Source organism: Ranitomeya imitator, chromosome 7 (assembly GCF_032444005.1).
Source record: "Ranitomeya imitator isolate aRanImi1 chromosome 7, aRanImi1.pri, whole genome shotgun sequence".
Taxonomy (NCBI): domain Eukaryota; kingdom Metazoa; phylum Chordata; class Amphibia; order Anura; family Dendrobatidae; genus Ranitomeya; species Ranitomeya imitator.
The window spans coordinates 25,632,365-25,657,301 of record NC_091288.1 but is presented as its reverse complement, the minus strand read 5'-3'; the positions used below and the strand labels follow the sequence as shown (position 1 = coordinate 25,657,301).

Sequence of the window (24,937 nt, the reverse complement as noted above, 5' to 3'; positions counted from 1 at the left end):
GTGATCCAAACTGTTGACTGGTGAGACTGGACTGTGTGGAAGACTGGGTGGTGCTGGCAAGCATGCTTGAATCATCTATCCAACCAACCACCTATTCACACTAGTGTGGCTTCAGAATTGGTGTCTCGTGCCTCCCTGCAATGTGGGGCAGGAAACGATGTGTCGTTGATGGGCATTATTCTTGTACTTCAGCAACAAGCGTCGTCACACCTGCCCCATGTCCTCATCAGCACTTCCACTGCCCTGTCCCTTACACATTTTGTTATTGCTAGGCATCTGAAAACCAAGTTTCTTGATTAATAGATTTTTTTGTTTTAATAAAAAAAAAAAAACTGGCTCACCTGTAGGAAGCCAAGCGATTGAAAAAATTTCAAACCATTATAATTTGACACGAAGCAGGTTAAACTGTATGGCTATGTGCACATGATGCGGAAAACGCTGCAGATCCGCAGCAGTTTCACATGAGTTTACATTACAATGTAAACCTATGGGAAACAAAAAACGCTGTGCACATGCTGCGTAAAAAACCGCGCGGAAACACATTGGTTTACATTCCGCAGCATGTCACTTCTTTCTGCGGATTCCGCAGCGGTTCTAGGATATGTGCACACGCTGCGGATTTTGCTGCGGATCCGCAGCTGCAGATCCGCAGCGGTTTCCCTTGAGTTTACATTACCATGTTAACCTATGGGAAACAAAATCCGCAGTGCACATGCTGCGGGAAAAAAAACACGCGGAAACGCAGCGGTTTACATTCCGCAGCATGTCAATTCTTTGTGCGGATTCCGCTGCGGTTTTACACCTGCTCCAATAGAAAACTGCAGGTGTAAAACCGCAGCTGAATCCGCAGGAAAAACCGCAGCGGTTTTGCACCGCGGTTTTTCCAAATCTGCTGCGGAAAAATCCACAGTCCTCCAGAATACGTGTGCACATACCCTTACAGCTTCTCCTATAGAAAACCGCAGTTGTAAAACCGCAGAAAAAACGCGGTAAATCCGCGATAAATCTGCAGCGTTTTTGCCCTGCAGATTTATCAAATCCGCTGCGGAAAAATCCAAAGTAGACCATGATGCGTGTGCACATAGCCTATGAATGACAATAGTCACTTTTTGTAACAAAACGTTTGGTCGCCTGTAGCAGGCCAAGCGGTTTGTAAAAATTTTAAACTACCGTCATTTAACACAAAGCATGTTTAACAGTATGGATGACAGTACGGTCAATTTTTTAAAAAACATTTGCTGTGTAAAACCCTATAGCCTCATTAACAAGTCAGTTTTTTTTGCCTACAAGCACAAACATACCACTGTACTTCAGGGTGCTGGATCTGATTTGGTCTCAGTGTCCTTTTTTTTTTTTTTTTTTTTTATCACGAGTGTAATATTCATTTTTTCAAACAGCACATATGAATGGCATTTATTTGCGGTCTTTTTCTTTTTTTTTCACCTATCCATTGCCGTGTATTGCCAAGTTTCATCCATGACTCGGATCAAAAAACAGACTTTATGGCCGGCGTCACACATGCGAGTTTTACGGACGTAAGAGCGCAGAAACTACGTCCGTAAAACTCGCAAAAAATACGGCACAATTATTCTCTATGCCCCTGCTCCTATCTGCCGTATTTTACTGATCAGTATTATACGGCTTTCTACAGCCGTACAAAATCGCAGCATGCTGCGTTTGTCACCGTACTGCGCAAGAAATACGCCAATGAAAGTCTATGGAAGCGTGAAAAATACGGATTACACACGGACAAGCAGTGTGACTTGCGAGAAATACGCAGCGGTGTTAGAGAGAAAAGCCGGCAATTCAGTGCGGTGTACAGTAACATCACACTGACAGCTTACAGTAGAATAGGTAGAATAAATGTCTACACATAGAATAGGTATATATATATATATATATATATATATATATATGTCAGTGAGACACATATATGTATATATATTAATATTTATTCCAGCGCTATACAGCTTGAAAGCCGGTAATTCAATTACCGGCTTTTTCTTTCTCCTTCCTAAAACCCGACATGATTTGAGACATGGTTTACATACAGTAAACCATGTCTTCTCTCCATTTTTTTTGCAGATTCCACACTACTAATGTCAGTAGAGTTTTATCTGCAAAATTTGGCCGTTCTAGCTCTTAAAATAAAGGGTTAAATGGCGGAAAAAATTGGCGTGGGCTCCCGCGCAATTTTCTCCGCCAGAGTAGTAAAGCCAGTGACTGAGGGCAGATATTAATAGCCTGGAGAGGGTCCATGGTTATTGGCCCCCCCTGGCTAAAAACATCTGCCCCCAGCCACCCCAGAAAAGGCACATCTGGAAGATGCGCCTATTCTGGCACTTGGCCACTCTCTTCCCATTCCCGTGTAGCGGTGGGATATGGGGTAATGAAGGGTTAATGCCACCTTGCTTTTGTAAGGTGACATTAAGCCTAATTAATAATGGAGAGGCGTCAATTATGACACCTATCCATTATTAATCCAATTGAATGAAACGGTTAAATAAAACACAAACACATTATTTAAAATTATTTTAATGAAATAAAAACAATGGTTGTTGGAGTATTTTATTGTACGCCCAATCCAATCACTGAAGACCCTCGTTCTGTGAAAGAAAAAACATAATAAACCAACAATATACTTACCCTCCGCAGATCTGTAACGTCCAACGATGTAAATCCTTCTGAAGGGGTTAAAACATTTTGCAGCAAGGAGCTTTGCTAATGCAGGCTGCTCCTCGCTGCAAAACCCCGGGCAATGAGTCTAAATATAGATCAATGATCTATATTTAGCTTCATTTGCGGTGAGGCGCCCTCTGCTGGCTGTTTATAGATCGTGGGAACTTGCCTAGAAAGCCTGGGAGCTTTCTAGGAAATTTCCCACGATCTATGAACATCCAGCAGAGGGCGCCTCACCGCAAATGAAGCTAAATATAGCTCATTGATCTATATTTAGACTCATTGCCCGGGGTTTTGCAGCGAGGAGCAGCCTGCATTAGCAAAGCTCCTTGCTGCAAAATGTTTTAACCCCTTCAGAAGGATTTACATCGTTGGACGTTACAGATCTGCGGAGGGTAAGTATATTGTTGGTTTATTATGTTTTTTCTTTCACAGAACGAGGGTCTTCAGTGACTGGATTGGGCGTAGAATAAAATACTCCAACAACCATTGTTTTTATTTCATTAAAATAATTTTAAATAATGTGTTTGTGTTTTATTTAACCCTTTACTAGTATTGGATTAATAATGGATAGGTGTCATAATTGACGCCTCTCCATTATTAATTAGGCTTAATGTCACCTTACAATAGCAAGTTGGCATTAACCCTTCATTACCCCATATCCCACCGCTACACGGGAATGGGAAGAGAGTGGCCAAGTGCCAGAGTAGGCGCATCTTCCAGATGTGCCTTTTCTGGGGTGGCTGGGGGCAGATATTTTTAGCCAGGGGGGGGGGCAATAACCATGGACCCTCTCCAGGCTATTAATATCTGCCCTCAGTCACTGGCTTTACTACTCTGGCGGAGAAAATTGCGCGGGAGCCCACGCCAATTTTTTCCGCCATTTAACCCTTTATTTTAAGAGCTAGAACGGCCAAATTTTGCAGATACACACTACTGACATTAGTAGTGTGGAATCTGCAAAAAAAATGGAGAGAAGACATGGTTTACTGTATGTAAACCAGGTCTCAAATCATGTCGGGTTTTAGGAAGGAGAAAGAAAAAGCCGGTAATTGAATTACCGACTTTCAAGCTGTATAGCGCTGGAAAAAATATTAATATATATACATATATGTGTCTACTGACATTATATATATATATATATATATATATATATATATATATATATATATATATATATATATACAGTATATATATATATTTTTTTTCTTTTTGGGACACATGGATCATTTCTATAGCGGTATGTTGGTTTTGCAAGCCTGCGAGAAAACCACGCAGTACGGATGCCATACGGATTACATACGGAGGATGCCATGCGCAAAAAACGCTGACACACCCTGCCTACGGAGGAGCTACGGACCACTATTTTCGGGACTTTTCAGCGTATTACGGCCGTAATATACGGACCGTATTGTTTTACGCTGTGTGTGACGCCGGCCTATTTGCACGCGTGAAGAAAAACCTCCAAAAAACACATGTGAACAGCACCATAATCAGTACATGTTTTACTAGTGGATAAAACATGTATATGAAAAAGGCAAATGTGAATAAGGTTTATGGATAATTTTACAGAGACCTTGGTTCTAATAAACCAAACTTATGCAAATTTGGTTCAGAAAAAAAAAAAATCCCCCCAAAAAAACAAAACAGGTGGGTGTTGTGCCTGGAATACAGATGATAAAAATGGGAGCCAGACTACAAGTACGTGGGTTTCCCCTTAGTTGGGGGTTACAAGGCAGGAACCAATCTTACTGGGGTTCCTCAACTAAACCCAGGAGCAGGGGATGAAGCTTGGCAGGACTTGAAAGATTTTCTTAATTTGTAATTTATTTTATTTTTGTAATAAAAAAAAGGAAACTTGATGGTAGAAAAAGATGGCATTGTTTGTCTAGTTGTCTTCGCCCAACTTTTCTGGAGCAGTGATGTCCATGCCCGACCGCTGCGTCACACAAACTCCTTAAGTCCACCCCACTCTAGCATTAATCAAGGATCCCCAGCATTTGAGACCCTCACAAATATTTAACACAAAGAATGGATCCCTCATTATCTAGGCGTATGGCGTGAATGTGGTTTGCTTGTTCTCTGGAATTGCCGCTTGGACACAGAAATAAATGGCGCTCTGAATAGAGTTTCAAGTATGTGACCAGTTTTTTGTTTTAATCGTAAAGTTGGTGCAACATTTTTTTTCTTTTTTCTTTTTTAAATGTCACAACACTGCATGACCTGTAATGCTCACGATATTTACATTAACTGCATACAGAAAAAAAAAACAAAGAAAAACTCAGGAAAAAATAAAATAAAATACAACATTAGGGACTGAAATATCTACTCCTATCATACACTCAAAGCAGAAAAAAAAAATCAATGAAAAGGAAGATCGCATGCACTTTACATAGACGACCAATGTAAAGTACAGAGTGGCGGTGAGAAATACAGAACGGAGAGAAAAAAAAAAAAAAAAAAAAAAAAAAAAAAAATCGGGAACACTGAGGAAATGGCTTCATGATCCATACAAACGATACAATGAAACAGAAGAAATATCTGAAAATATTGTCCGAGAACAGTCACACAAACGGCACAAATAATGAGCAACAGGAACAATCGGAAAAAGGAACACTAAGCACGCACATCGCTTGACAATCTGTAGGTCAGGGCATTGGGTGGGGAAAGGGTCAAATAAGTGTACCCATCACCTGTACTCAGTGGTGGAGGCCATTTTTTTATTAACCAAATTAAAATCCAAAATGACTTCTTGTTTAAATATTTATTTTTTTGTACTCTGTAAATTTGTATTTATTTTTTTTTTAATATCACAATCTTTATTAAGAAGAAAAAAAAAACTAAATTAGTAATTATGCAATTTATCAACTGTCCACTAGGGCTTTTTTTTTTTTTTTTTTTTAAACAAAAACTTTCAAGAGAGTTTTCAGCAGTCTCCTTATCATCAGAGGAAGGATTAGCGACAGGCGACATCTCTATACACAGCTGATAACACAATAGGTGATGTGCCAGCTCCTCTGCTCCCGATTCCTTCACAATGACCTTCTCACACTCGGAGCACATAAGGGTTAATACATTGTGGCTAAGGTACATATGTCATTTCCTGAAAGGGCAGGAAGTTAGAGTAAAAAACAACCTAGTGGTCAGTGTGAGAATTGCAAGATTTATATTTTTTATATTTTTAATACAGATTGCGATATATATGTAGCAATGGAATCAGACACAGGCCAATCACATGACTTTAGATGCTCCCCTTGCATAATTTGGGTAGTGTAATTTTTTTTAATTTTAAAGGACTAGCAAATATTACGTTAGTTTGTGCAAATTTCACTTACTGATTGGATACAACAAAGTTGCATTTAATAGCAACTTTGTAAACTATAAAGAGGTCATGATCTAATTGCCCCAGATTATGTATCTCAACTTAGATGACACAATATGGCGCGCATCAATGTCAGAATACTTATCCCATTTTTATTTATTTTTTTAATTATTTTTACAAAAAATTCCAAGTCCCATAAAAATAAAAGCAGTAATATGCATGTCACTGATCCTTACTGCTCCTGTTCAGAGATGAGCGAACCCGAACTGTGAAGTTCAGGGTTTGTACCGGACACCTAGTATCTGACAACTCAGAACACAAACTTTTCCTGGAGGTCCATTTTACAGTTCGGGAGTGAGAGTGACAGATTTTCCAGCTCCAACGTTCAGGATCCTATTCATTTCAATGAGGTTCAGGTTAATGTTTGGGTACAGTTCTGGTAGCCGAACCAAACTTTGGACTAAAGTTCGGTCTCATACCAGAATCCGAACTGCCATGGGTCCAACTCATCCCAACCCTATCCCTACTCCTGTTCCATCGCACCCCTGATCCTCGCTGGTTTCTGCTTCTTGATCTTGCTAATCCCTCAACCATAGCGGTGATCCATCTCGGCCAATGAGAGGCATTCCTTGTGTATAGGGAGGGAGCAGAGATCATCGCGGATTAGGAAATATACAGGGATCGGATGAGGGCAGTATTGCCTCTTCTGGATTGTTCAACTTAAAGAAAATAAAAATACAAAAAAATCAGTTGGACAATCCATTTATGCAAAACAATTGTTCTAAACTTGACATTGCACAAGTAGGATTTCTGCAATTTTTTTGGGGGGGGCACTGACATGATCCTTACCATTTCTATAAGTAAGGCTATGTTGCCACAATGAGTTTTTTAGTGAGTTTTTTTATGTTGCAGATTTTCTGCACCCATTAAGTAAAAAGGTTACTTGCAAAAAATTTTTTAAACAGTAAAAAAAAAAAAAAAAAAAAATCATCAAAAACTTTTGGAAACGTAGCCTAAAGGGAAAGATGATTGTGCATATAAAATTGTGGCCAGCCTATACATGCACAAGCCATTTAACGGATGCCTTGCCTGTAGCAGATTGGTGGTCATTTAATGGCCATGGTCGGCATGTGTAAGCCTAGAATTTGGCGGTCTGAGGCCGGTCAAAGTGCATCTGACTGGGAAAAAAAAAATGGCTTCCCGTACAGAAGGGCAGATGATGGGTACATTCAAGTGTGGTGTTCACACCAGGGAGCTTTTTTTTTATTTAATTTTATTTTTTGCAATCGATCAGGTCCAGAAATAACAGATGTATATTCACACATGCGCTCACAGCCATGAATTGTGAATTATGAATATACATATGCACAAGTGAAAACGTTTTGTTACAATACAATATTGTCGGCTCATTTATACGTAGTGTTTTTTTTTTCCTTCTGTAGCTTCACATTTTCACTTTACGTAACATAAATAATTTGGTTAATAAAATAACTTGCATGTTTCAGCCACATTAATATATAATCTGTTAACAGTATAAATACTTTTTTTTTTTTTTTTTAAATAAAATAAATCTGTGATATGTTACATAATACTGATAGAAACAAAATAAAACAAAAAAGACAAAAGAAAAAAAAAAAAGAAAAAAAAGGAAGCTATGCTATCAGGTAAATCCACCCCGGCAGCTGCTTGTGACGAGTTAATACTGTGTAATGGAGATGCATGCTTCCAAGGCCAGGCTATGTAGATAGCACACAGTTTTGTAGTGTCAGATAATTAGCAATATAAATCCATGGCGCGATCTCATCGCTGTGGCTTAGAAACAAAGACAATCACTTAACAAATCATTGTATGTGGGGATTAGGAATTGCCTAGGCTGAAAAACAGTGCAATCGAAAAAAACAAAATTAAAAAAAAATTATGGTATGTGAGAAGTATGAAAAGAGTTGGATGGGGGGGGGGGGGGGGAAGGGGACTTAGAGAGGACGTACACCTGCCATGAGGACCATAAAAAGCACTCTAAGGGTACAGGCAGACAACTGTATAAATTGGATTGAAATGCAGGAATTGGCCGGTGGGTCTCCCGACCGGAGTGTGAAGTTTCATAGAAATATATGAAGCGGTCACGGTCAGGTCGGTAGACACATTGGTCAGTCCGTGCACTGCGTTCCTACTTATCACTGCACCCTAAGGAGCATTTAGAGGGATGCATCATGTATAGACTCTGGTTTCAGGGAGCTGGAACATTGCCCACTTTTCTCATTGCTGGTACACGAAAAGTTCTCCTCCTAAATATATTTATTATAATTTTTAAAGGGGTTGTCCACCTTTGGCGGGATTTTTTTCTCCACTTAAATGAACGTATTTGAGGCTAAAAATTATTTTTGCAATTGATTTTCTTTAATTAAAAATTTTGCACAGTTTGGATTTTAGGGTATGTGCACTCACTAAAGCGAACCAGTCATCTGGATTTTGCTAATTAAACTACAGACAGTGTCAGGTCGGCGCCGTTATACTGATTAAAATGATACCTGGTGATGAAATCTGTCTTCTTGTTTAAATCGGATGCTTCACTGACCCGCCTCCTATTTTACACAATGCGCTTGCGCAGTTCATATTGTGGTCTTTGGAATTTTTTTTTTAACTTTGGCTGCAGGAAAATCGTATTGGCGCATGCACAGTAGCATCTGTCACAGATGCCATTTTTCCATAATGTTTTTTTTTCCCAAAGACCACTATATGAACTGCGCAAGAGCAGTATTTAAGATAGGAGGCACGTCACTGGAGGATCAGTGACCTGTCACTTAAGCCCATAAGGATGAATATGAGATCAGAGTACTACAAAGCCCAGCCCACAGGACCACCCTCAGCCCCCTACCACAAGCATTTTATCATGTTTATTTTAGGTTAAACTTCAGTATGGATTTTAAAATTAAGCAAACATTTTTTTGCAGGACCCTGGTTCTCATGGTCATTGGACCAGAGCACTGCAAACCTCCTCCTACCCGCCAGCATCCCTGACTCCACCTTTTGATTAGTCGGTCCGGCGGGGCATGTCGGCAGGTAGGAGGCTTGCCAGGACCCTGCAAACCTGTTTGCTGAACTCTACTCTGGTTTTTATAATACGGAGCTTTGTAAACTCTGCCTTGATGCGATATTAGGAGAGGCGATGCCGGCTACCTCCTGTGCTGACCACCAGAGGGAGCTGAGGAGTGAACTGTATACAGATATTATAATATTGGTTATTAATTGTAGTCATTCCCTTACAATGGCAATCAATCAGAAACACAGTCTGATTGCCCATCCAAAATTACAGGGGGCATAAGGAGACTAATAATTTTGCACATTTTTCTGAATATAACACTTAGGTGGAGAACCCCTTTTTGTAAAACATGATGAAACTAAGAAACCTCTCTGATTTACATTTGTAGGAGCAGGTTGAATACTGACCTGGGTAGCAGACTAGGCAGTTGACCTCTTACGTTTAGGCTGCTGAAAAGCTTTATATTTATGTGAGCTGTCTGGTATGTGTCCACCATAGTGGAGGCATACTTGCAGGGTGACACAATAAGACAGCTGCCCAGGTCAGCCTACCTGTACACCATTGGCAATTGCAGCAACAAATAATAAAAAAACCAAAAAGGAATTATTGCAGATTTAAGTTAGCAGAGGACATGCAATCTTATAATTGTGTTGAGATCTCACTCTCCAACAGGTACCTGAAATGGGAGTAAGGAGCTTCCTGGAAGGTAATGATCAGGACTGATGCGTGCCCCCATTGCGGTCACCTCTGACATTATGATAAAAAAAGTTGTTTTTTTTTTCTCTTTTCATTTTTCTATCGCTTAAACATTAACTTGATAGAAACCAAATAATTTTTGTACACTATTATTGTACAGTAAAAGATAAAGTGTGCATTAAGTCGGCTTGTACATGACAATATTGTACATTATTTACATCTCAATCCTCATCATCAAACTCTAGGTCTTCTTATATACACACTGAAAATGTATCAGAAACATCTGACTAATATTCTTTATAATCACAACTGTAGCGTAATAGAAAAAACAAAAAACAAAACAGATCATTTCCGTTCAGTCACATGGGTTTTTGTCTTTTTTTTTTTAGGTTTCCAGCGCCCACCTGCCTAAAATGCAAAAATATTTACCACATATTCACTTTACACCAGGTGGTGATATCTAGAAATATTGATGTACATATATTATTATCAATGCCTATATACACATATATCATCTTAAGGACTGTCAATGTTATCTGGAGATCTTCCTCCTCTTGGGTTTTGGGGGCTTCAGCTGTCGTTCTCTCTGAGGCACCTGAAGGAAAAAACATTGTAAAGCAGGAATATTGGGGTTATACATTTATGGTTATATATTCAAGGACAATCTATTACCTAAAATGTAGAGAATTAACCATTGGGTGAGGGGAATTAAAAGCCATCACATAAATAAAAAATATTTCTACAGGTTTGTAATTCCCTTTAGAGCAAGAAAAAAATTGCACTAAATTTCTGTCTGCAATCTTCATTAATTTCCTGACCCTCTGATATGCAGCTTGATCCAAGTTTCATATTTTTGAGAGTGTCCCTCTCAGTAATAAAGGCTGGATTTAAGATCTCTTTGTATCCAGGGTGTATCTGTCTTTATAAGCACTTAGCACAGCGTCCAGCCTGCACTAGAAGAATGCAGTCCTCCTTTTCAATAGACCTCTCTGCCCTTCCTGAGGCATTACATACTTTCTCTCCACTTTTTAGGTCTCTGTACAACGCCCTCTCTGCTATCAGGGAAGAGCAGACAGACAGCAAGAGCTCTGATGGATTAATAACATTTTCGCTGAGCACTCTACTAGATTAACCTGTTCACGACAATGCTGATGCAATGCTATGTATAGGACAAGCGATAAGATGATCAGAGATACAAGTCCCCTTATGGGGACCATTAAAGGCTAAACAATGAAAAAAATGTTTAAAAATATGAAAAAAAAAAAAAAAAAAGTTTAAACCACCCATTGCCCCCATTAAAATAAATAAATAAATAAATAAATAAATAAAAAGAAAATGCACAAGTCCAAGCTCTCAAAATCCAATAAATGAACAGCGTAACGAGAAAAAAAGAAAGAAAAAAAAAAATCACCAGAATTACGCTTCTAGGCTGCTGCAACATTGCAATAAAACGCGATTAAAACATCTACTCCAGAATGGCATCAGTAAATATGGATCAGGGAACACAAAAAAAAAAGGCCAGCACATAGTCCCATATCCCAAAAATTGAAAGCGTTGCAGGTCTCAAAAAATGGTGACAATACCACCCCACCCCCTTTTTTTTTTTTTTTTCTCACACACACAAATCTCCCACTTTTTTTTTTAACCACTTTTTAAAAATTGTCTATTGGCATCCTGACTGCTCTCGGCTCCCCTCCTTCATTAGTATTAGCAGCACGGATGGGAGGGTGCTGTACAAAAATATTCACAGCCTGGAGAGGAAGAAAGCATGTAGAGTCTCAAGCAGCACAAACAAAACAGGCTACAGCGAAGGGGGAAAGCACATGAAGAGGAAATAAGTATTGGAGCTGTGCAGACACTTGAAAGCAAGTAAACACAGCAGCACCCTGCACACACACAGATCTCATATGCAGCCTGTATTACTGAGAGAGGCACTCCCACAGGAGAAAAATCTAAAACTTGAGATCAGGTACAAACTGCATATCAGGAGGAAGGAGGGGGCTGTTTATTGAAGATTACAGACTAAAACTTGCAATTTTATTAACCAACAGGCAAATCACTAAGATAGTGATGTGGTCATAACTCAGACAAAACAAGTTTTCTCAATTCTGCTTCTTCGTGCTCCATGAGATATAATCTCTTTTTTATAACTGAAATCCTCAGTTTTGAGGCCTTGATATTTGCTGGACAGGTCTCATTCTTCTTAGGCATAATTCTCTTGTAAATACAATTGCATTTTATTTCCCAGTATAGAGCAATTGGGGTTATAACTTACATTGCCAGAGATCTTGTCCAGCTCGTTCATTGCCTCGTGTATTGCAGCTTCTAAATGATTATTTAGTGTTCCGCTCCTAAAAAGAAAAAAAAAAAAAGTGTCTCTCTAGAGGACCTTGTCTGTCTGGTATTAAATAGATGTGCTATTGATAAGATGGACACCATTTAATGCTCAGTTTTGCCAGTGGTGGCGCTGTAGGGAAATGTAACACCTGGGGGCCCGACTGTGTCATGCACAATGCTTCTCAATGCAGGAGTATTCTCAAAAGTGAAGAATCCACTTTTAACCAAAACAAATTTTTATAATGGCCATATAAAAACTGTAATACCAAACATGGCCATGGACAAAAGTGGCGCTGTTTTTGGTAGTGATGGCGTTCTATGTGGGGGGGCTCAGAAGCTTGCAGGAATCCAGCTGTTGTGGAACTACATCTCCTAGCATACTCTAACAGTCTGTGGCTTTCAGGGCATGCTGGGAGTTTCAGTTCTTTAACTGCTGAGTGCCACAGGTTGCTGGCCCTGGTCTGACCAAGTAATGTATTCGCGATCCTTACTTCCGGTTGCGTTTCTGTGCTCGGTTGTAAGCCTCCAGTCCCTCCGTCAGAGTCTTCAACTTCTCGCTCTCCATCTAAAGGAAACCAAATCAGATTATCCGATCCCACAGCGGGCACCTATTTACAGCGAGTAAGCGAATGATGGGGACCCAAGGGGTAAGTAATGTTTCTCCTTGTGGAGAGTGACATGCCAAGCCTGGCATACCAATGTGAGGAGGCTTTAAAGCCTTGCAATGCTCCTCTAGGAAATTAAATATGCAAACTGCCTCTTCAGAGAGGAAGAGGACTAGAACTCTAGTGTCACACATTGGAAGTAGGAATTCTCGAGTTCTAGTCCTTTTCCTCTCTGAAGAAGCAATCTGCATATTCAAGAGAACGATCAAACAAAGCTAGGATGTAATGTTACTCTGGAAAAAGGGTGACGCAATTACTACTGAAATGGTCATTTTTCTGCCTACAAAATTCTAAACACACAAAGAAAACCCCCTTGAATTCTAAAATAAAAATTCACAATATACCACAATGTCCATATATTCCCTGGCACACTAACAATTACAACCATGGGATGGGCACCTTCATGTAATTTCTTTTTAATGAAAGTGTAAAGTTTTGTAAAAATTACGCCGGGTTCACACTGCGTTAGCAGCAGCCCGTTCAGCACATACGCGAATGGGTTGTTGTAACGCACATGTCGACGTTTACATCGCGCTAGCGCAGATGGAGCATCTGCTAGCTCTATCTGCGCTAGCAGTGACTGACCCGGAAACGCTGCAGCCCGCGTCTCAGGGTCCGTCACTCAATGACGGCACATCGCTAGCGAACGCCCATTGTGGGCGTGTGCTAGCGATGCGTCCGACATTGCTTTCAATGGCGGCGTTAACGGACTACGCTACACCACGTTATGCCGCGGTGTAACGTAGTCCGTTTAACGGAGGCGATGAACGAAATGTGAACCCAGCCTTAATAAAAAAATTAAAAAAAAAAGTAATGTTTTGTGGGTAGAAATCTGACCCAAACAGATCTAGAGATGCACAAAGCTGCCTAAAAATCAAAAGTCAGGGATGTGCGGAGCTCACACATGAATGGAACACAAAAATCACCGTAATCCTCCTGCTACTAATCATGTGAGTAACACTCAACTTTAGGAGCAGCTGATGTGCGAGTGTCCTTATAAGACCCCTCTAAATGACTGGTAAGAGGGATGATATCATGAAAAAAAAGCTCCTGGACCCCCAGCAGTCACTGGAAAATTACAGTAACCAGCTGTGACTGGTAAAGGGTCATATCAAGCAGTTAGTGCATCCCTAGGGGGTCAGAGGGAAACTACTTGAAAAGGAACCCTAATGTGTCTGATGGACGCAGGTCCCAGCTCACAAAGTCATAACTTGCAACTCTTAAGTTGTGGAGAAGTGGCCGCACAATCTACGCCGACTTCTACGGGATTTCCAAAAATACAAATCAATATATGATCCCCACCTGGTATGCTCATCCACTCAACTTTCCTGCTTTGTCTGTCTGTATGAAGTGCATATGATCCCCACCTGGCATGCTTTGCTTACCCATTATTTTCTATCCATATGTACTTCATTCCTCTTGCGTCTCCCTTGCATACCCGGGTGGTCAATCTACCCCACCCCCTCTTTATGACCTGGCTTAACTGTGAGCATGTGCTCTGGATACACATGCCCACATCCCCTCTCAGCTGGGAGCCCTTAGATGCACATAAATTCAAAGCCATGAGTCTGACCAGATGTGTCTGACCATCTTTCAAATTACAGATTTCTAATTACTCTGAATTACACTAGAATTGGACTAGAATTGACCGGAAGGTAAAGGAATAAAAAACTACTATAATGTTTTGGTTTCCTTGTACATTCACCCCCATACTACTTTATTTCTTCCTATCTCCTGCAATCCCTCCACCTAGTAAGGAACTAGTCATTTCCCCCTCCATCCTCCCCATCCACCTCACAGCTGTTCCTCCACATACAATCCTTTTTCTCCAGACACACACGGCCACATCATGTCCTATCCTGCTCCCACCTAACGCTCAGTCTGCTACTCCTCATTGCTTGCGACACATCCCCTAATCCTGGCCCTCCTCAACACATCCCCCACACTTATTTCTAACCCCCTGCCATGATCCTCTACACGTCTTCGCAACCATGATAACCTCATATCCATTCATCCATCACCCACTCCCCCTCACTATGGAACGCACACTTTGTCTGCAACAAACTGTCATTTATCCATGACCTCTTTATCACTAACTAACTCTCCTTCCTTGGCATCACTGAAACCTGCCTCACCCCCTCTGACTCCGCCTCTCCAGCTGCATTTTCCTTCTTGAGGTGCACTCCGTCCACATCTACTACCCCCAACCTCCAGCTGGCTGTCATCTACCGCTCCCCAGAACTAACCATCTCCACCTTTTTTGACCACTTCACCACCTGGTTACTTCATTTCCTTTCTGCTGACATCCCCACTATCATCATGGGTGACTTCAGTATCCCCATTGACATTTCCACCCCAGCTGCCTCTAAACTTTTAACGCTCACTGCCTCCTTTGGCCTCATTCATTGGTCCTCTGCAGCCACTCACAAAGATGGCCATACACTGGACCTCATCTTCACCCGCCTCTGTTCCCTTAGGCTACGTTCACATTTGCGTTGTGCGCCGCTGCGTCGGCGACGCAACGCAAATAAAAACGCACGCAAAAATGCGTTTTGCGACGCATGCGTCTTTTTTTGCCGAAATTTGGACACAAGAAAAATGCAACTTGTTGCGTTTTCTGCGCCCGACGCTTGCGGCAAAAAAAACGCATGCGTCGCACAACGCAGCACAACGCATGTCCATGCGTCCCCCATGTTAAATATAGGGGCGCATGGCGCATGCGTCGCCGCTGCGTCGCCCGACGCAAACACGCAAAACGCTAATGTGAACGTAGCCTTACTAATCTCACCCCTTCCTGACCACAACCTACTGACATTCTCTTCTCTCTCCTCTCTTAGTGCACAACCCCCACCCCACAAACTCACTCCCCCTCGCAGAAATCTCAAACACCTAAATTTACACTCACTCTCTTGAGTCCCTTCTCCCTCTTACAGACATAGCTTCCTTCCATGACACAGATGCTGCTGCCACTTTTTTAGAACACCACAATAACAGCTACACTTGATTCGTTCGCCCCCCTCACGCATAGCAAAACTCGTACAATCAACAGGCAGCCCTGGCTAACCAGCCTGGCCAAAGAACTGAGACGGGCTTCCAGAGTCGCTTAGCTAAGATGGAAGAGATCTCGTTCTGCTGAGCACTTTATCGCATACAAGCAGTCCCTCACCAGCTTCAAGTCCACGCTCACTGCCACAAAACAAACCTACTTCTTATCTCTAATATCCTCTCTGACTCACAACCCTAAACAGGTCTTCAACACTTTAAATTCTCTACTCCGACCCCCAGCATCTCCTCCCTCTTCTCGCATTTCTGCTGAAGACTTTGCCTCTTTCTTTAAGCAGAAGATCGATACAATCAGAGAAAGCTTTGGCCCACAGCCCCCAATGCCCGTCCTCTTGACTGCTCAGCCCGGTTCTTCCAAAGACAGCTTCTCCACCATGACAGACAATCAGCTCTCCACCCTTCTGTCAAGATCACATCTCAACACTTGAACGCTTGACCCACTCCCGTACCACCTCATCCCTAACCTTGCCAAAGTCTTCATCCCAGCCCTAACACAGCTCTTCAACATCTCACTTACAAACGGTGTCTTCCCTTCATCCTTCAAAACATTCATCAATCGCACCTATCCTCAAAAAACCCTCCCTCAACCCATCCTCTGTGTCCAGCTATCGCCCGATATCCCTTCTCCCTTATGCCTCAAAACTACTGGAACAGCATGTCCATCTTAAACTGTCCTCCCACCTCTCCTCCTGCTCCCTTTTTAACCGGTTACAATCTGGCGTCCGACCCCATCACTCAACTGAAACTGCCCTAACTAAAGTGACCAACAACCTACTAACCGCCAAGAGCAAGCGACACTACTCTGTCCTCCGTCTCCTGGACCTGTCTTCTGCCTTTGACACTGTGGACCATTCCCTCCTGTTAAAGAATCTCTCATCTCTTGGCATCACAGACTTAGCCCTATCCTGGATCTCATCATATCTAACAGAACGGACATTCAGTGTCTTTCTCCCACACCACCTCCTCATCTCGCCCACTGTCTATCGGTGTTCCCCAAGGCTCAGTTTTAGGACCCCTACTCTTCTCCATCTACACCTTTGGCTTGGGAGAGCTCATACAATCCCACGGTTTACAATATCTTCTCTACGCTGATGACACGCAGATCTACCTATCTGGACCGGACCTTACTTCCTTAGTGACCAAAGTCCCACAATGTCTGTCTGCTATTTCATCTTTCTTTTCTGCTTGCTTTCTAAAACTGAACATGGACAAAACAGAATTCATCATCTTTCCCCCATCTCACTCTACCCCTCCACCTGACCTATCCATCAATGTCAATGGCTGCTCACTTTCCCCAGTCCCGCATGCTCGGTGCCACGGGGTGATCCCTGACTCTGCCCTCTCTTTCAAGCCACATATCCAGGCCCTTGCCTCCTCCTGCTGATTCCAACTCAAAAACATTTCCCAGATCCGTATATTCCTTGACCACGAAACCACAAAAACACTAGTACATGCCCTTATCTCCCGCCTCGACTACTGCAACCTCCTACTCTCTGGCCTCCCCTCTAGCAATCTGGCACCACTCCAATCCATCCTAAACTCTGCTGTCCGACTAATCCACCTGTCTCCCAGTAATTCCCCAGCCTCTCCTCTCTGCCAGGCCCTTCATTGGCTTCCTATTGCCCGGAGGCTACAGTTCAAAACACTCCTCTCATCTCTTCCTCCAACAACTGCATACAAGACTTCTCCCGTGCTTCCCCCATACTCTGGAACTCTCTACCCCAACACATCAGGCTCTCTCCTACCATGGAAACATTCAAAAGGACAAGCCTACAACCTGCAGCGATCCTCTGTCTGCTGAACGGCCGCATGACCAACTCTACCCTCTCCTAGTGTATCCTCACCCATCCCCTGTAGATTGTGAGCCCTCGCGGGCAGGGTCCTCTTGTACTTGTGTGTGCCTTGTTTTACTCATGTTTTTTGTACTTGTCCATATTTGCCCCGTTGACATGTAAAGCGCCATGGAATAAATAGCGCTATAAAAAAGTATAATAATAATATATAAACCAAAAACGTCTGATGAGAAGAAGCCTTTAACGAGGCAAAGATCACAATTATCATTAGATGCCACTGTGCATTTAATCCTTTTAATCCTTTGCAAAAAGTTTACCCTTTAAATCCCCCACTGCTCCAGTTCAGATGGTCCTCATACAGCTCTAAGAAAGTGCTGTACATCCCCGGGACCACTGCAGTCAATCACGGTCTTCAATATTGGTTTCTAACATGTAAAAAAAAAGGCAACTTTTGAGGCTAGTAATTGGCTGCGGAAGTCAAGTGGATGTACTAGAAGTCATACAAACACCGGACTGGAGCGAGCAAAGTAGACTAACATTCACAGAAGTTTATGGTGCAAAACTATTGGATAATGCTTTGATCTGTGCAGGACTGACACTCAGACTGGAGACATCCAGCAAATCCACACGGGACTGAAACAGTCTAGTCCTCCACTATTAAAACGTTTTGCTACGACTTCCAAATTGACGGCCTGTCTTTAGTCTGCGTTCACACCCGCAGCAGTTTTGTGCTGATGTTGTTTCCCTGAACAATCATTATGTCTTGCAGGAATGCATCGGTTTCATCTACAATATCAAGCGGCTTATCAGGTTTTGCAGGTAAGACGAGTGGAAAAATTGCAGTGTGCAAGACTATCGTGATTTTCAGCCGCAGCCTTAAGATATATTACACGAGGGGGTGTTGCGCCTTTTTGTTGTTTTTGCAGCTCGGTCCTATTTAAATTGAATAGGACAAAATCAAACTGCAAAAATCAAACTGCAAAATCAGGAACAAAAATGCATCAACATGTGCCTGGTAAACAATGAAGAGATGTGGCATTCGCCAAGGTACTGTGGCTCCTTCAATCCGTTAGATCACTATTGATCCAATATGGCCCGATTGGCAATAAACCCTTGAAAATAGACATTTTTACCTTCAGCTGAAAGGGAATATTAGAAGACAACACTTTGTACTACACGCCAGTACCCAGCTCAAATAATTCATATATCCTAAAAATACAAAATGGACGTGTACCTTCCCCTCCTCAGAGTTCTGTTGATACGAGTTGTGGAGGTTGTCCCTCACTAGTTTTCCAGGCCACGCGGCCAGTCCTTTAAGCTGTCCCCAGACCAAGTCTCCCATATTAAACGTCCTTGGCCTATAAGGCATTAAGTCATTTGATGACGGGGAGTCGGGTATCCTCAGATCGTCCTCACTACTGATACTCTTGGTGTCCGAGGGACTTGGGGCGCAACCGTTCATGCCCTTGGCATGGAAGTCTCCATTGTAATGGATATAGTCTCTCGCTAAAGAACTCTCCAAACTGTTGGAAGAGCTGGGAGATTGTTCCTCCATGCTGATCTCTTGTTTGGGGATGCTTAGCAGATCTCCGTACCCTCTGTGCGGAGCGGTCCGGTTCCCGTTCATGTGAGCGCACCGTTCCACCGTGCTTTCCAACCTCTCTTTAAAACTCATCATAGTTCTTTTGTAATGGTTAAACCTGAAGTTATCCTCTAGCATTTTATCATTCGGACAATGTCTGGGGGGCAACAAAATCTGGCACTGCTCATCTTCGAAGGAGTGCAATATAGAGATGTTGCCAGATCTTGCTTGGTAAGGATTGCCATGGACCTGTGCGTTGTGGTCCAGAACCTCCTCACACTTCCACCTGTTCACATCTCCAGGACTCTGACCCCCGTTCCATTGTCTTTTAGGTGTATTGCATCCTGCTTTTAAATAATCAAACCCATCCCCTTCAGCCATATGTTTGCTGTGATCCAAGTTCTTCCTCATCCGGTTACCTCTAGAGTTCCTTGTCCTGACCTCATGATCAGAGTTTGCCATGTTTCTTCCATGGATGACGGCGCTCACCGCACTCGAGAGATTTAACGGGTCACCGATGGATGCGGTGAAGGCACTCATGGCACTTAGTGCTGGGATGGGGCTCATCTGCGTTGTGCTGGACACGGCCGTAGTGATCACCACCTGCATTCCTTTACTGGCCGCGTCTACGACAGCTTTATAGATGGCGTCCACCGAGCCGTCTCCCTCCCGTTTATCTTTTATGTAGGGCTCTGTCCTATGCGGCATGGTACAGGATTTCTCTGGAAATGGAGGAAGTGAAGAGTTTGGGTTTTCGTGGTGCACTGAAGACAATCCCATCTGGGCATTTACCTCTTTGTTTTCTTGCATTCTCACCTATTGGAAATAAAAAAAAAAAAACGAATGCAAGGGAGTAAAGTAATGATCGGAACAAATGTAATAATGGTCTAACACTTTGGGGATCAGAAAGGAGAACACATACAATAATAGGGTAGAGGGGTGATAAAGGAAAGATCCTGAAGCTTGCCCGGATATGTATCCTATTTCCTGATAGGAGTGATAACATGAAGAAAGGCTCCTGGAAGAAAATTGCTACAAACAGAAAAAACAAACGTTTAACATGAAAATTGTGTAATGCTTCACAACATATAATTACCTGGAAGTTTTGGAACAAACAGGCCATGGGGTTTATATTGTTCGGAGGCCCGGGAACATGTCCTTTCAAGGCGTGTAGATTGGAGAACCCTTGTAGGAGTTGCTGTTGCTGATTGTTGTTTAGTATGGACTGAAGATGAGACAGCTGATGGTTATTCAGGGTGTTGTTCACAGACGTCAGGTCTCCTGTAAGGTACACAACACATTTTAGGAGCATTAGACTTTTAGGGGTATGAGAGACTGGATGAAGTCTCCCCAGACTTCTTGATTCCAGCATTTGTTCCAGTCTTAGAACTACAACTCCCATGATATCCTGAGAGTCTCAGGCTGATAGTGGGGGAGTCCAGATGAGGAAGAAAGCAGCAACACTTCCTTTTTGTGACAAAAACACCTTAGTCCTTTATTTCCAATATATGTTCATGGACAAGGTAATGCGAGCAGGGACAGTGCAAGTAAAAGGATGACGGCCGTTTCGCGTTAAACAAGCTTCCACGGGTCCAGATCTTCCTCATCTGGACTTATGTACGTGTTTTTTTCTTGGCAAGCAACCTCCATCAAGTGACTTCACTCCCATAATGTGCCAATGATTCAGAGTGTACTCCTCCACACCAGTAAGTAACATCATTTCACAAATCTCAGTGCCATTCATTCTTTCTTTTATTTTGATATAGTGGGGGATCCACCTTCCTAGAGATTAGGTGCAGACCCACATTTGTCAAAGATCTAATTAGCCCATTTAAGGGGGAACGGTGATCAGGATTGCTGTAACCACATTCTGCATCACCCAATTAAGATCCTAATGATCCGTTCCCTACAGAAATGAAAATTTATACACCCCCACCCCCCCAAAAAAAATGACAAGAGTGAATGCCGAGATTGGCTAGAGGTAGGGTCTTACCGTCTCCCGTAGGAGGTTGCAGCATGTGCAGGATATTCTGATTCAGTAGATGCTGCTGATTCATGGGCAGTGCCATCGGCAGGGCATTTAGAAGATTGGGGTTGACAGGTCGCGGAAGGTTGTTGTTAGTGTTCTGTGCAAAGTGATTATTAGTGTGCTCTGGTCCTGGAAATGGAAAGCTGTTGCCCATGGGATGGTGGCTCTGCATTGGCGTTCCAGAGGCTGTAGTGACTATGACGCCATCTTGGAGGACAGATGTGGTCTTGGTGATGGCTGGTTGACCCGTGCCGGCTATGGCAACCGATGACAATGGTAAGGGACCTCCTAAGGAACCAAGAAAGGTAAATGTGTAAGTAACATGATGAACAAGGGAGTACGGTCTTAACCCTGTGTGAGCCACGGTCCTACTTCTACTGAAGACTGGCACGTCTCGCAATGCAGCTGGTGGCATTGTGTGCAAGTAACGCTACGTTCACATTTGCGTTGTTGGGCGCAGCGTCGTCGACGCAACCCACAAGCATATACACAACGCAGCGTTTTGTGACGCATGCGTTGTCATAATATAGTAAAGATCAGGAAATTCGGCGCAGGGAAAACGCTACAAGTAGCGTCGTCTGCGCCCTGTCTTGTGCGTCAAAATGACGCATGCGTCGTAAACCGCATTACAACGTATACCGGCGCATGTCCATGCGCCCCTCCATGTTAAAGATAGGGGCGTATGACGCATGCGTCGGGAACAGTCGACGACGCTGCGCCCAACAATGCAAATGTGAACGTAGCCTAACAGGTGTGCAGTGGGATTATGATGAACGGTGGAACAAAAACAGGATTTTTGGTTGCTTACCGTAAAATCTGTTTCTTGAAGCCTCCATTGGGGGACACAGGAACCATGGGTGTATGCTGCTGCCACTAGGAGGCTGACACTATGCAAATAAAAAAGTTAGCTCCTCCTCTGCAGTGTACACCCCACCGACTGGCATTATACTCTTCAGTTAGTGAGAAAGCAGTAGGAGATAATGAAAACAAGGTTGAAAAACCACAAACTTGAGAACTGTAACGTGAGAACAGTCATAGAACAGATAACAACAGAAAACATTGGGAGGGAGCTGTGTCCCCCAATGGAGGCTTCAAGAAACAGATTTTACGGTAAGCAACCAAAAATCCTGTTTTCTTTATCGCCTCTCATTGGGGGACACAGGAACCATGGGACGTCCCAAAGCAGTCCCAAGGGCGGGAAAACAGACTTCCATCAGGTCAGAGGACTCACCACTGCCGCCTGCAGGATCCTTCTGGCTAGGCTGGCGTCCGCCGATGCGTAGGTATGGACCTTGTAAAATTTGGCGAACGTGTGGATGGAAGACCAAGTTGCCGCTTTGCAAAGCTGTAGGGCGGAAGCCCTGTGGTGCACCGCCCAGGAGGCGCCGACTGCCCGGGTAGAGTGAGCCTTAATCCCAGGAGGGGGCACTCTGTTCTTGACCCGGTAAGCCTCCAAAATTGCCGTTCTGATCCAGCGAGCAATAGTCGCTTTAGAAGCCGGCTGGCCTCTGCGCGTGCCATCAGGAATGACGAAAAATGAATCCGTCTTCCGGAAAGAGGATGTTCTATCCAGATAAATCCTCACTGCCCTGACTAGGTCCAGCTTGTTCAACGATCGCTCCAGAGGATGAGTCGGAGCTGGACAAAAGGAAGGTAGAACGATGTCCTCGTTGAGGTGGAAGGTGGAAACCACCTTAGGAAGAAAAGAAGGTGGAGGTCGGAAGACCACCTTGTCCTGGTGAATGACCAAAAACGGAGGGCGGCAAGACAGTGCCGCCAGCTCGGAAACGCGGCGAATGGACGTGATGGCCACAAGAAAGGCCACCTTCCAAGATAAAACTGATAGAGGAATCTCCCTAAGAGGTTCAAAGGGAGAAACCTTCAAAACGTCCAGTACCAGGTTTAGGTCCCATGCCTCCACAGGGGCCCTGTACGGCGGGACGGCGTGGGCTACCCCCTGAAAGAAGGTCTTAATCTGTGGCCGAGAGGCCAAGGTCTTCTGAAAGAGGATGGAAAGCGCAGAGACCTGACCCTTCAGGGAACTAAGAGCCAGGCCCGAATCCAGTCCTGCCTGAAGGAAGGCCAAAAGAGAAGGCAGGGAAAAAACCATAGGCGGCACGCGGTTGGACTCGCACCAACGGAAGTAGGCCTTCCAGGTGCGGTAGTAGATCCTGGAAGACGAAGGCTTCCGAGCCTGAATCATGGTGTGAATCACCCGGTCCGAAAGGCCGGACGCTCTTAGAACCGCGGTCTCAACAGCCACGCCGTTAAACTGAGCGACCGAGAATTCGGGTGGCAGATCGGACCCTGGGACAGCAGATCGGGCCTGTCTGGAAGGCACCAGGGAGCGTCCGCGAGAAGGTTGACGAGCTCCGCGAACCAAGCTCTCCTGGGCCAATCCGGGGCGATCAGGATGACCGGCACCCCTTCCGCTTTGATCTTCTTCAACAGTTTGGGAAGTAATGGAAGGGGTGGGAACAGATAGGGCATCTCGAACTGTGACCAAGGAATGGCCAGAGCATCGACGCCCACTGCGAGAGGATCGCGTGACCTGGAGACGAATTGTGGAACCTTCCTGTTGATCCGAGACGCCGTGAGATCCACATCCGGAGTTCCCCATCGAAGACAAATCTGATGGAAGACCTCCGGATGCAGGGACCATTCCCCTGCCGCGAGACCCTCGCGGCTGAGGAAGTCGGCGGCCCAGTTTTCTACGCCGGGGATATGCACCGCGGATATCACCGGAACCGTTGCCTCTGCCCAAAGGAGGATCTTGGACACCTCGGCAAGGGCCAAGGAGCTCCGAGTCCCCCCCTGATGGTTGACATATGCCACAGCCGTGGCATTGTCCGTCTGGATCCGGACTGGAAGGCCCCTGAGAATCCTTTCCCAATGGCGGAGGGACAGAAAGATGGCCCGAATTTCGAGGACGTTGATCGGCAGCGCGGACTCCTGCAGCGACCAACGGCCCTGAACCGTCAGGTGGCGAAAAACCGCACCCCAGCCGATCAGGCTGGCATCCGTTGTCACCACCTGCCAGTGAACCGGAAGGAAGGACCTGCCCTGGGAGATGAGAGGAGACGTCAGCCACCAGTTGAGAGACCGCTTGACCCGAAAGGAGAGTCTGATCGGCCGATCCAGGGAGAAGACCGACCTGTCCCACTGAGACAGAATGGCTTGCTGAAGGGGTCGAGAATGGAATTGGGCGAAGGGAATCGCTTCCAAGGTAGCTACCATCCTCCCCAGAACCTTCATGGCCGATCGGAGGGAGGGAGGCCGAGGACCCTGGAGCAAGAGAATGTCCCGACAAAGGGTGGATCTCTTGTCCTTGGGAAGGAAGACTCTGGACTGACGAGTGTCGAAGAGCATGCCCAGAAAGATGATGCGCTGAGAAGGAATAAGGCAGGACTTCTTCCGGTTGACCAGCCATCCGAAACGGGATAAGGTGTCGAGAACAATGGACAAGCTTTCGTGGGCCTGAGCAAAGGACGGAGCCTTGATGAGGATGTCGTCGAGGTATGGAAACAGAACCAAGCCTCTGACTCTCAAAATGGCCATCAGCGCCGCCATGATTTTCGTGAACACCCTTGGCGCGGTTGCGAGACCGAACGGCAGGGCGACGAACTGAAAATGATCTTGTTGCACTGCGAAGCGCAGGAAACGGTGATGTCCGGGAAATATTGGAACATGTAGGTAGGCGTCCTGGATATCTATAGAGCATAGAAATTCCT

At 44.1% G+C, this 24,937-nt stretch overlaps 1 protein-coding gene across 1 annotated transcript in view; it reads right to left on the bottom strand.

Moving 5' to 3' along the window:
- Positions 1 to 4,803: 4,803 nt before the first annotated feature.
- The window catches only part of MBD5 (methyl-CpG binding domain protein 5), a 48,008-nt gene continuing 27,874 nt past the window's right edge, over positions 4,804 to 24,937 (bottom strand). Inside the window, exons 7-12 of the mRNA XM_069732891.1 lie at positions 21,171 to 21,494; positions 20,274 to 20,458; positions 18,830 to 19,993; positions 12,566 to 12,639; positions 12,013 to 12,088; positions 4,804 to 10,332 (exon numbers count right to left, since the gene is read on the bottom strand). Coding sequence (XP_069588992.1) covers positions 10,270 to 10,332; positions 12,013 to 12,088; positions 12,566 to 12,639; positions 18,830 to 19,993; positions 20,274 to 20,458; positions 21,171 to 21,494 — 1,886 coding nt within the window. The 3' untranslated portion in view covers positions 4,804 to 10,269. The remainder of the gene's footprint in view (positions 10,333 to 12,012; positions 12,089 to 12,565; positions 12,640 to 18,829; positions 19,994 to 20,273; positions 20,459 to 21,170; positions 21,495 to 24,937) is intronic.